Raw genomic sequence first — 13,395 nt, 5'->3', positions numbered from 1 at the left:
CGCTGTAATCACCCAATTCCCTCTGTTAAATCCCTTTCTGTTAATCTACAGTGGCTTCTGTTTCTTGCTGACTCCTAATTCATACCCATGTCTAGCTAGGATTCTAAGTTATATGACACTTGAAGGAATAGAGTAAGATAAATCGTGATCCACTTTTAAAATATTAAACAAACAAACAAACAAAAAGGTCAGGCATCTGAATACCTACCCCAGACTTCACATCATATAAAGTATGGGTAAGGGTGATTTTGAAGACTGCATGGGATCGACTGCTCTCCTCATTCATGTTCGTGGCAGCAACTGTACGAGACTTGTTACCCTCAGACATCAAAGACTCAATATCCTAAGTGGAAATAAGTCATAGATACACATTGCATTGTCAAATAAAACTCTGCTATCCTATGAAATGCATTACAAGTATCACTACTCAGACAACCACATTTGGAGTTTACACATCTACACTTTGTTTTTCAGTGAACATTAAGCCCAACAGAGTAAAATAGCCAATGCTGTCTCTGAAAACTAAAAAAAAACCACATTTATTTTCTGTAGATGCCAAATAAAGTAGCAGCTTTGAGAATTAGGAAAGTTTAGAAGCCACGGGTGGAGACCCACAAGATGGACAAACATACGATGCCACCCCTCATCTAATCTAGAAATTTCAAAAAATTTAGTTTCTTTAATCACAGAAGCAACAGAAGACAATTGTTAAATTAGATCATATGAATAAGCAACAAACAAAAATGATTCTAAACCCTTCACACAGGCATAGCAGTGCTGCATCACCCATGTTAGTGTGTATTATACCAGACCTGTTTCTGAAAACTGAGACATCAAGAAATGAATGTCTGCACAGATTTACTGCTTCGTTGCCATTACTGCTAAAAGGAGACAGCAAGATGCACTTGAAAGATCATGGGATGGGATCTTCATTTTTTTAAATGTTACAAGCTCTAAAAATAGTTACTTAACCAAACTGAATTCTAGTTTCATAAATAACAGTACAGAGCTATAATATTATCTACCTTACAAGAATTTTAATGAGGAACAAGAAAGATGTATGTATGAAAGAGTTGACTAGTTGTCTCCTCTTACCCCATCTCCTTTTCTTTCTAGTAAAGGAACCCAAATTTTAGCTAAACACCTTGCCGTGGAACTAAGAGACTATATTTCCCAGATGCCCTTGCAGCTCAGTCTGGCCATAGGACTAAGTTTTAGTGAATGAGATGTAAAGTCATCTGGGAATTGTCCTTAAAGGGAGTAGGCATGCTGTCACATCTTGGTTCTAAGAGCTAAGATTTTGAACTATGAGAATAAGGGTACTACTGCAGAGCTGGCTCTATGTGGAAAGCTGGAAGGAATCTAGATCCCTAACAGCATCTTGGAGCCACTATATCAGCCCTCTCACCATTCATTCTTTCATTTATTCATTTAAATATATATTGAAGTCACCTATTAGATGCTAGTGCATTTTGAATACTGAAAATAATGAACAAAATAGATAACAATTCACATTCTAAAGAACTTAAATCCTATTATATTTTCCTGTTACTTGCAGCCAACACAATCCTAACTGACACATATATATAAAAAACTTTGAAAATCATAATTTTCTATTTTGCCATAGCAATGAAAAAGAATAATGTTTAAGGAAAAATTCTATATGACAAATAAAAAGCCTCAAAGTAGAAACATTAACTATAAAGAGAAGTTTAAGTAAGCACCAAAATGGAAAATTCAACACAAAAAGAAAAATTCAAAATTTTTTAGATCTATTAAATCTGACCATCCTGAGACTTAATGTAAAAGCTTCACCCTATTTAACCTACACTTATTCATTGGCCTCTAATTTGTTGTCTCATGCATAAACTCTGTATTGAGTCCTTTTTTTTTCTACAGAGAGAGAGCACGTGCACACAAGCAGGGGAAGGCCAGAAAGAGAAGGGGATAGAGGATCTTAAGTGGGCTCTCCACTAACAGGCTGATAGTAGCGAGCCTGATGTGAGGCTCAAACTCATGAACCATGAGATCATGACCTGAGCCAAAGTCAGAAGTTCAACTGACTGAGCCACCCAGGTGCCCTGAGCCTTTAAATTTTTTAAACAAGCAAAATGTCTCTTGTCACTTTCCAATCTCCTCTGAGCATTCAAAAACATCTTGATCTCTCTCCAGTGTTGTATAAATAAGTCCTCAAATAATCATTATTAAAATAACAATACTTACTAACATTAATAAATACCCTAGGTTTCTCAAAGACTTTTCACATGCATTATCTCATTTGATCTCCTCCAGGAAGTCTTCCTAGACTCCACCCTCCCCAGACACCTACATATTCATTTAAGTTAGGTATCCCCCTCCTCCAAACTACTAATCCTAGACAAGAATTTCTCATTGCTCTTAGTCATTTTGTTTCAGAATACCTTTATAATAACATCTACAAGTATCTTGAGGGGATGGACCATCTCATTCATTTTTTATATCCTCAGCACCTAGTACAATGTCTGGCACATGATAGATGTTCAATAGATGTTAACCAAATGAAGTAACTAACACCTACTAAATGAAGTATCATTGACCAAATGACAGAACTGATTAAAGAACAAAAAAAAACCAAATGGGCCTACCACATAATATACTCAAGACAATACAACTAATTTCCGTTTTATAACTTGGGACAAAGAGGCTTTTAGTGAGATAGATGAATCCAAAGTCATACAAGAGTCACACAATAGGATTAAGTATCACCAGATCAATATTCTGTGACTCTTAATCCGAGGTACATGACATCACAGCATCTCACTCCACCCCCATTTCTCCAACACGCAAAGCCTGATGGATCCACACAAAGCAGAAGTGTGAAGTTGGAAAATGAAGAGAATAAAAGACCAATGCGTGATCCTCTCAAATTAGAAACAGACTTTGAATTCCAACTACCCAATTCATATATTTTATTTCATTAAATCAATGAAATCATAAGCAACTTCATTATTTTATGTACTGCTAGGGAAGAAAAATGCTGCCATTTATAATTTTAAGATGTAACCATAAGGAATATCACAATTTTAGAGTTCATAAAATATGAAAAAATTTGTATCTCACAGCAGATGACCAGGTATGCTTGGCAAATGTGTATAACCTTCTCTCAAAATTAAACTGTCCTAATAGCCATACATAGCTTTTCAAGACAGATTTTTGTAAAAAAGTAGCTTTTAAGTAATACTACTGTAATTTTTTTTAATTTCAAGAAAAATCATCATCACAATTTAAACAAGAAGTAATTTGCTACAGTGACTGTAAGCAGTTTACATAAAGGATGTTATTACCTTGTAGCTTGTGACAGCCAGTTTAGAAAGTCCATCGACATAGGGTCCCAACACACTGTGCTCTCTGACTTTTAACGTTTGACGACTTCTGCTCATTAAAAAGAAAGAATTTTAAAACAATAACGTGTTTTTAAAAGGACTCAATCGTCCTCCATAAAAATATACACTGAATTCAATAAAGATCCCAAGTAAAAAGAACCAACTAACTTGATTCAAGAAGAATCTAAACCAAAATTTAAAATCTTGACTGGTAAGAAAAACTTCATAATGTGGTAAAATATCACATCACTCAAAAGGGTACACTGTGGGATGTCTATTTCCTACCACAAAGAATGCAGAGTCAAATAAATACAAACAATCTACTTGTCATTTCACAGAAAGTGGTACAAAGAACAGAACTCAATAAATGTTAACTGTGCAAGAAAGCTCAGACCAATCTCAGTCATGAATAAAAACAAACAAGCCAATACACTGAATTTAATCATGATTTAAAAATGTAACATTAGGCTGATCCCAGGGCTGCTAGGTTGTTTTAACACTGATTCATGCCCATTATCACACTAGACTGATAGACTAAATGGGGAACAAAACACAATCATTTCAATAAATGTAGTGAAAAGGATTCAGTATAATTAAATATTTATTCATGATTAAAAAATAAATAAATACCACTTAAAACAAAGAACTAATAAACCCCATAAGGGGAATCTGCCAAAACCTAGAACATACAGCGTACTTAATACATCAACCAAAAAACATTAAGAATATTTGTTGATGATTGTATAGTACATGAATTCTCTCTCAAAAAAGCTCCTTAAAAAATATAAACAATACAATGGGGCACCTGAGTGGCTCAGTAGGTTAAGCGTCTGACTTCGGCTCAGGTCATGATCTCACAGTTCATGGGTTCCAGCTCTTCATCAGGCTCTGTGCTCACAGCACACAGCCTGGAGCCTGCTTCGAATTCTGTGTCCCCGCCCCCCTCTGCCCCTCCCCCACCTCTCAAAAATAAACATTAAAAAATTTTTTTAAATATAAACATTACAATGAAAAAAAGAATGTTTGTTGCTGGTGAGATTACAAGTGATTCTTATTTTATGTACTGATTTTCTAATGATTTGGAATCCTCTAGCACCCTAGGATCAACCACCAAAAATTTCACTTACCACTATAGAACTGTACATGAAGTAAATATAGAACAAATATTTGACTTAATTCTGATCTCAAGATATACTATAACTTTTTCCTTTAATTTTTCTTTTCTTTTAAAAGATAATGTGTACTGTATTACCTCCTGAGTATAAAACAACATAATTGCATCATTACACACAGTAGATACTGAATTCATAAAATCAGTACTTGATTTAAAAAACTAAGTTCTCTCAGACAGTCTTTCACTGAAAAGGGATCACTTTTAGAGTTTTTAATTCTATTCACTTCAACTCTTCAGAAACATTACAAAAATCCTCAAGAAACTTTCATGGAGGAGACAACAGCAGCTAACTGAGCACTTACTATGTAACTGTTCTAAGACCTCAGGTGTATCATCCCAGCCAATCTTCACAACAGCCCTCTGCAATATTATGTAATATTATCATCCCCTCTGTACAAATGAGGCCTAGAAAGCATACGAAATTTGCTTAATAGGTAACAATTAGAGGGACCCAGATGCAGAGCTATGTGAACCCCAAGCCCATGCTGTTAAATACTAACTATATACAAGACAAACATAAGAAATTATTAAAGACTCCAGGCAAACTGTGGATAAAAGTTGGAACTACTGCACACAAGCAATGTGGAATACAAAGTCAGCTAAGAATTCCCGGCAAGAAGAACTTTGGGATCTCAAAGAAAGTGATGCTCTTCACTGAGGTGAAGATGCAGAAAAAGTACAAAGACACAGTATTCAGCAAGATGTGGGTACTTAAGCTAGAACCTTCCTACCTCTGGCCTCCTTTGGTTCCCTGTTTAGACTTTCATGCTCAGTGCCCTCCAGCCATGCTCAGGGTCCTCCAGCCACCCTGGACAGTGGGGTCACTCTCCAAGCAAGTGATGTCTTATACCTCCATCCTTTTAGCATAGGCTGTCCCCTATGCCTGAATGGTTCTCACCTAACTTCTCAGTGGACAAACTGCTACTCAGCACAAAAATCATCCAGTACTCTTCGTGGACTCTTCCCTTCTCCTCATTCCCTCTTTCCCCTCACCTATTTTATATAAGCCTCCTTCATAATTTAAAAGCATCACTGCACTGTATTATAATTACTTGTTTCCAAAACTCTCATTCTGTCCACACTGTGAGATCTTCCTTTACAACTTGCCTAGTGCTCGGCATGTAATAATGATCATTCAATAAATGTTAAGTTTTTTTTTTTTAATGTTTACTTATTTTTGAGAGAGAGAGAGAGAGAGAGAGAGAGAGAGAGAGAATGAATGACTGGGGGAGGGGCAGAGAAAGAGGGAGACACAGAATCCAAAGCAGGCTCTAGGCTCTGAGCTGTCAGCACAGAGCCCGACACGGGGCTCGAACTCATGAACTGTGAGATCATGACCTGAGCCGATGTCACACACTTAACCAACTGAGCCACTCAGGCGCCCCTAAATGTTAAGTTTTACAGAGAAACACTAAGTGCCAATTGAATGTCATTGTGAAAGGACTGAAGATCATTACCTTTGACAAAGAAAACAGATACCAGTGAGGGACTGACACGTTTTCTTACGATTGAGCATCACTATGATTCACTGCTTCTAAGACCACCTTTTTTTGATCATCTTCTTCATCCAAGCATAATTATGCATCCCCTTGTAACTCCACATTCTAAGCCTCAGTTCATGTGGCTCTTTGACCTTATAAACACTGTTCTCACATCTATAAACCACATGCTGTGGTTATTATCTGTTTCTTTTTCACCATTGTTGCACTTCCTTAAAATCTGACTCAGAAAACTGTGCAATGGACAGATTTCCTCAGATACTTATCTTCCTCATTAGGTTCAGTTATGACTGCAGAGTGAGAACAGCATTTTCTAAGGCTTTCTAATACTTTCAAACCACTTCTCTTTCAAAGTCTATGCCATAAAATGGGACATTCTTTTTCTCTGGGGATCTTTAAAATTAACTATCCTAAAGTCCAGGTTTCAAATCTCTGATTATGCCCTTCTCAGCAAGCAAAGAAAAAATGGCTAATGACCCGAAATTTCTTGGCCTTTTATAAAAGAAAGAAAAGAAAGAAACAAACTCCACTTGATTAAGGATACCAGTCCCTCATGATACTAAGCAACTTAATTTTCATTGCGTATTTTTTGTTTGTGGCTTTGGATGTATGTGAAAAAAGGCAGTATGAGGCAAATACATGTGGCTCAACAATACTTCCCTCCCCAACTCAGCCCTAAACTCAAAAGCCAGAATTGACTGCAGGAAGCTGCTCAATGTGACTGAAAACACAGTCACAAGGACAATAACTAGATAAACAGATAAAAGCACAAAGAACTCTACCAGAGTTCAATATAAAAAAATTCACTTAAGTCAATTTAGAAGTCTGTTTTAGTCCTTAATGCTATAACATTAAAGTTTCAAAGTCCTTTACCCTTTGGGATCAAGAAGGTCTCTAACTTTTTCATTATAAATTTCCATATAGGACACTTCTACTTTAAAACTCTGCTCTTCATTTTCCTCTTTCTGAGTTCGTTCAAAGAGTCCACTGCAAAGTCTTGGAATTAATCCAGGTTGGTCGGCTGTGCCCATCATGGTATAAGATTTTCCAGATCCTATAAAGTGGAAATCATAGTTATTACTGTCTCTGAGAAGTTTAAATACATAACTCCCATTCCATTGCTCATAATAAATTATAGCACTTAGTAAAATGCCCAAAATAAAATAAGAAATATACCAAGTATAATGATAAGACTAACCAAATATGGAAGCTTTCCTATTACACATGTAAAATCTAAAGTAAACACTTTTGGGCAGCCTGGGTGGCTCAGCTGGTTGAGCATCCAACTCTTGATTTCGGTTCAAGTAGTGATCTCACAGCTCGTGGGACTGAGCCCTGCCTCAGGCTTCAAGCTGACAGCGTGGAGCCTGCTTAGGACTCTCTCTCTCCCTCTCTCTCTGCCCCCACTGCCCTGCGCACGCACGCTTTCTCTCTTTCAAAATAAATAAAATAAGCACCTTTTAGGAAGAAAATAAAAACATAATTTAACCATCTTCATACTTTAAAAAAATTACCTAAAACAACTGAAAAAAAGTGAGGTCTAACTAGTTTTCTAAAATTAACTGGGAAGATCCATATGATGAGTACTACTGTGACTGTTCCCAACCACTAATCATAGCACAAAAAATACACATTATCCCTATAGGCCCCAGAGCAAATTAACTTACTACCCTTTGGCAACAGTGTAAAAACCAGAGTAATCTTCTTTCTCTACTATAAAATTATTTTCTCCATTGTACCAAAAATACATATTCATTAAAGAAAATTTAGAAAACACAGGAAAATAGAAAGGAAAACATTAAATCATGCATAGTCCTAACTTAAGTATAACTCTTATTCCTTCTTTAGTAGCAATGCTTTTATAAACATATTTTTAATTCTACAAATTGCTGCTTTTATCACTTGACATTTATCATTGTCATAATATCTCAAACCAATACACCACTTCTTAAGTACCAGGCTTTTCCTGTAAGTTTTTGATGTTAACTAATTGTGACAACCCTATAAGGAAGGCTTACACTTACCAACATTTTACAGATAAGAAAACTGAGGTGTAAGTTTCATAGGAGCTGGGCTGGAGCTGGGCTACCCTGGCTCAGAATCTGTGCTCTTTTAACCACATCATATACTGGCTCTTAAAAATATCACAACCATTCTAATTTTTTTAATGCTTATTTATTTATTTTGAGAGAGAGAGAAAGTGGGGGAGGGGCAGAGAGAGAGGGAGAGAAAGAATCCCAAGCCAGTTCCATGCTGTTAGTGCAGAGACCAACATGGAGCTTGATCTCACATAAGATCATGACCTGAGCCGAAATCAAGAGTCAGCGCTCAAATGACTGAGCCACCCAGGTGCTCCCAGAACCATTCTTCCACAAAGACTAGTTTTCAGTTGGACAACCTATGCAACATACCCTTATAAGAGTGACTCCTTCACTTTATATAGATTTTCTTTCCTGTTAACCACAGAAGTACAGAATTCAAAATGTTCCTTATCAATTGTAACTGATAAGATGCTAACAATATGTATTCTCTTTGTTACTTTCTCTGTTACAGTCTTTAAAGCTTAAAAAAGTATATATTATTTAACATTACCAGTCTGTCCATAGGCAAAGATACATGCATTGTAACCATCAAACGCATTCTGAAGGATATTCTCCCCAAGGCACTTGAAAACATCATCTTGACCTGAAAGAGAGAAAAAGAATAAGAAAGGATATTTTGACTACATATTAGTTAAAACAACCCCCTCAAAAATGCACTTTTTCAAGTTGTAGATCTCCAAACAAGATTTTAGGACTTGATGAAGGTGTCCAAAGGCTTATGTCTTTCAAGTATTTCTAGTTAGCCCAGGATAGGAAATGAGTAAAAAGTTCCTGGATAATATGAACTTGAATTAATAAACACTGGCCAAAAATCCTCTGCAATGCAAAAAGCTAATGAACTGCTAATTTTGTAAACGATGATTAAAAATATCCAAAGTTTATATTTGGAACCTCAGTAAACCTGAATTAAACAATTATATATATCAATCTCCTCTCCTTTTCTTCAATGATAATTTTTAATTATAGGGCCTACAATACATACCAGCTAGAAGAGAGAAGATCTTGAAAATTTCTTCTAGCTTTCAATCATGGACAAAAATAATAGGTTCAAATTCTCTTCCACAGGCTAAATTAAGTATGTCAATAATCAAACAAAATCATTCAGCCTCTCTTTGAGTCTTGAATATAATATGAAATATGAAAGGCCTGGATGCTGTTATGCATCCAGTTTGTTATATACTTATATATATACTTACAGAGAAAGTATGTTTGTTAGAATGCTAAAAATAGCATTCCAATATGCCCCACTTCCTAGTTAATTTCCCAGATTAGCATATCATCCTCTTATTTCCAATACAGAAGCAATCTGTAAGTAATCTGTCAGGCCAGCTATACTAAACTAACCTTAAGTTTTTGAACCAGCTGTAATACTACTCTGTCTCATGACAAAAGCCAATACAATATGACAATATTTAAAAGATACTGCTTAGAAACAGGTGTCATAAAAGCAGTAGGGAATAAAAGAAATTAGAAGGCTGTCGCTGTAGTCCTAAACTTGTAGACAAGTTCTAAACTTAAGACAGTCATCGTTGAGTAAGAAAATAACAGAATTCCAAGCAAATTTAGAGAATCCATTAAAGAGAGAAATGAAACAATGAAACATAAGTGACTTACTAGTCACAGAGGCAGGTAGGAGCAGAGCCTGGACTAAACTAAGGGTTTCCTTTTCTCCTTGGCTCATCTTTCCTTATATCAAGCTGCCTCGCTAGACTCATCACGGACATCGAAGAGAATCTAAATGGTTAGTGTACTCCAGGTCCCATGTAAGGCCTGGGAATGCATGTGATAACTTCAACCATGTACCCTATTAATCTACCTTCATTGTCTTATACCAAGAACAGCACCTTGTTAATCTATTTCCTGATTAATATAAAAACAGCAAAGACGGGAGGAAGTTCTCTATATGGTTTTTAAAGTTATACAAAAAATAATGCTGTCATACTTTATGGAAAAAACATAAAAACACCTTTTCTATATTGTAAGTAGTTAATAGGATGCTGTACTTACCTGCATATTTTTCTCTGACTGATTCATCCATGGACCAGAAACAATGATCATATGCAAACACCTGTTGAAAAATAAAAACAGTATAGTATGTACTAAGAATAAACCCTTAATATACTTATAATGCTATAACAATGTTGTAACATTGATAACATTGTTCACAGTAGTGAAATAAAAATAACTTACCGTCTTCACAATGGAGGTTAGTTAAATTATTTATGGTACAGTTTTACAACGAATACTCTATAAATGATATAGACTTTTATTTCACATGGAAAACCCTTCACAATGTTAAGTGAAAAGGGGGAGGTTACAAAACAATATTTATGGTGGTTATTATATACACATATACATGTACACACACCTAGTTACACATATAAAATTTATTTCTGCATAAGATTAGTGATCTCTGTCCTCTTTATGCTTTTATACATTCTCTACAGTTTTAGTTTTCTCAGAGAAAATACAGGTATTTTAAAAGAATTAAGGGGGCGCCTAGGTGGCGCAGTCGGTTAAGCGTCCGACTTCAGCCAGGTCACGATCTCACGGTCCGTGAGTTCGAGCCCCGCGTCAGGCTCTGGGCTGATGGCTCGGAGCCTGGAGCCTGTTTCCGATTCTGTGTCTCCCTCTCTCTCTGCCCCTCCCCCGTTCATGCTCTGTCTCTCTCTGTCCCAAAAATAAATAAAAAACGTTGAAAAAAAAATTTTTTTTAAATAAAAAAAAAATAAAAAAGGAAAAAAAAAAAGAATTAAGATGTAAAGATGATTACTACAGCATGTTGAAAATGTTACAAGACAGCAGAATCGAAAAATTATAACACACCCATGTACAACACTGCATAGCTTTTATCAGCAGAACACTGATAAGAAAATGTTCATGTATTAATGTAAAAGTTATAAAGTCTGGACCACAGTCCCATGTTTGTTCCAAAATCTATACAGATGAAAAGCTTAGTAAGAATACACACTGGAAAGTGGTTAGTGGTTAATGCCACCTGGTGAGATATCACAGACCAGCTCTGTTTGGATCTTTTACATTTACTACTTTCCAAAATATGCTTGCTTGCTTGCTTATTTATTTATTTATTTATTTATTTATTTATTTAGCAATCTTTAACTTTTTTTCATTGGTTTTTCTTTTTTTGATTTCATGTTTTATAATTAAGTCTCTAAGGATTTTAAGTGTAATTGTTTTTAAAATCATTTCAGCCTCTCTCCAATTTTGGGAGTCGGCTGCCTCACTTCCTGATAACAGTTATCCTCTTGGGCCTTTATATGTCAGTTTGCAAGTGCATCTGAATAGGGAGTTTGTGTTTTATGTTTTACGTGGTTGCTTGTTTTTTTCCTCTACCTCTGGCCACCTTTACATGACTAGTCACACGGCCACTCCCAGATACCGAAGCCCAGATTTTGGTCTTTCCAAAGTCCAATGTCTCCACGCCCTCTAATTTCCACAGACAGCTCAATGTTGGTGGCCAAAATCTTTTTCTTAAGACTTCTTCATGTTGAAGCCTCACTCAAATCAGTTTTCATATGATGAGTTCTCCAGTCCTCATCCACCCATACATCAGGGCCCCCTCTAATCTAATCTAATAAGAGGTGAACCTCTAATCACTTCTGAGAACCTGTGTCTGATCCCAAGGTCCAGTAAACACTGCATTAGCCCCAGCTTGCTGCTAGTCCCTAAAGTTACATTATGTTGTTTTTGAAGCAATTTTTTTTTTGAGAGAGAGAGCAGAAGGGGGGACGGGGAAGGGGAGAGGGGAAAGGGAGGGAGGGAGAGGGAGAGAGGGATGGGGGGGAGAGAGAGAGAGAGAGAGAGAGAGAGAGAGAGAGAGACTCTTAAGCAGTCTCCAAGATCAGTGCAGAGCCCAATGAGGGGCTCAGTCCCACGACCGTGGGATCATAACCTGAGCTGAAATGAAGAGTCAGATGTCAAACCAACTGAGCCACCCAGGCGCCCCACATTATGTTGTTTTTGAGTATGATGACATGATTTCAGTATTTTAAAATATTTTATCTGTCCCTCCAGGAGAGTGCATCTGTGTAAACTCACAAGACTACCTGGATCGAAGTTCCAAAAGTTAAAAAAAATTTTTTTAAAGAAAGGAAATTAGATTAAAATGGTAAATTAAGTATGCATGCCTATATCCCCCTCCCACTTGAAATTAACTCAAAATGATGGAGCGAAAGAAGGGAAAGGGCCAAAAGGGGAAAGAAGAGGGGAAAGGAGAGCAAGTTTTTGAAAGCTAGACTGCTTGTTTCTATCTGGATAGAAATGGAGACTCTCTGAAAAATAGCTATAATGAGACTGATGGGGGACAGGGTAGGGCAGAATGGGGCCAAAACACTGCAGAAGAAGATGGTTGCAAAGGTAAGAGCAGTTCTGGGAGAGCACCAAGAGAACAAGTAATGGGCATGAGAGCACCCTGGGGGCAGCCGCCAGGATGACTGGTTAAAAAGACCTTTAAAGCAGAGAATGATCAGAACACCCCTATCTTTCTGCAAAACAGCAGACAGGGAGGTGTTTGTTCCCTGGGAGGGGGCAGTGATGGGAATGCTAGGCCAAGAAGGCAAGGAGAAGCCCAATGACTGGCAAGACCCAGGAAGAGGTAGGAGCCCTGGAGCCCAGAAGCCATCCACCGGCTGAAGCACTATGTTGTACATTACTGACCCTCAACATTTTTCCAAAGCTAGACCTGTATCTGTCAAGAGTGGTGGCTCGCTGTGTTAGCAATACTCCAACAGAGAGAGGAAGAAAAGAAAAAGGAATATGGAAGGTGGTTCCAAAGGACTTGGGTTGGGGCAAACTGCATTTTGGGTCCTTTTCAAACTGTATTTGTCAGCCATAGTGACAATCATTACAGCATGGTGAGAATGAATAAAATGTGAAATTCAAATTAGGTTTCTTCTGTTCTAGCTTTCAACTCTCATCTCTTATTTAATTCTGTTCTTAATCAGGATAAGTAGAAACTATCCTGCTTCTTGTTCTGTAAGCTTAGCTCTCACTTCAAAGGTGCCATCCCCATATGCGTGCACTTACCAGAGAGCAGGCTCAGAATGGCACTCCTCTCTCAGTCATTATGGGTTTGTTTGTTTGTTTTTCCTTTTCTTTCTTTTTTTAATTTAGGGATTTCTTTAACAATTGCATTTCTAATTCTCAATTGCAGTAGAGATGCTACCATTACAGAAACCACTAGTCAATACAGGTGCTAGGCCCTGTTCACAGGACACTGAGGTATAAAGAAATTAAGA

At 36.9% G+C, this 13,395-nt stretch overlaps 1 protein-coding gene across 1 annotated transcript in view; it reads right to left on the bottom strand.

The window, feature by feature from the left end:
• KIF13B (kinesin family member 13B) overlaps window positions 1-13,395 on the bottom strand; it is a 203,102-nt gene that overhangs the window by 120,287 nt on the left and 69,420 nt on the right. Inside the window, exons 4-8 of the mRNA XM_047090638.1 lie at window positions 10,145-10,205; window positions 8,628-8,720; window positions 6,909-7,089; window positions 3,324-3,411; window positions 209-343 (exon numbers count right to left, since the gene is read on the bottom strand). Coding sequence (XP_046946594.1) covers window positions 209-343; window positions 3,324-3,411; window positions 6,909-7,089; window positions 8,628-8,720; window positions 10,145-10,205 — 558 coding nt within the window. The remainder of the gene's footprint in view (window positions 1-208; window positions 344-3,323; window positions 3,412-6,908; window positions 7,090-8,627; window positions 8,721-10,144; window positions 10,206-13,395) is intronic.

Source organism: Lynx rufus, unplaced genomic scaffold, assembly GCF_022079265.1.
Source record: "Lynx rufus isolate CCGP_SWC_20201006 ecotype Redwood Valley unplaced genomic scaffold, mLynRuf1.p SCAF_3, whole genome shotgun sequence".
In the NCBI taxonomy this organism is placed as follows: Eukaryota; Metazoa; Chordata; class Mammalia; order Carnivora; family Felidae; genus Lynx; species Lynx rufus.
Note: the sequence above shows the minus strand (reverse complement) of the source record. Positions and strands in the feature narration are given on the sequence as shown.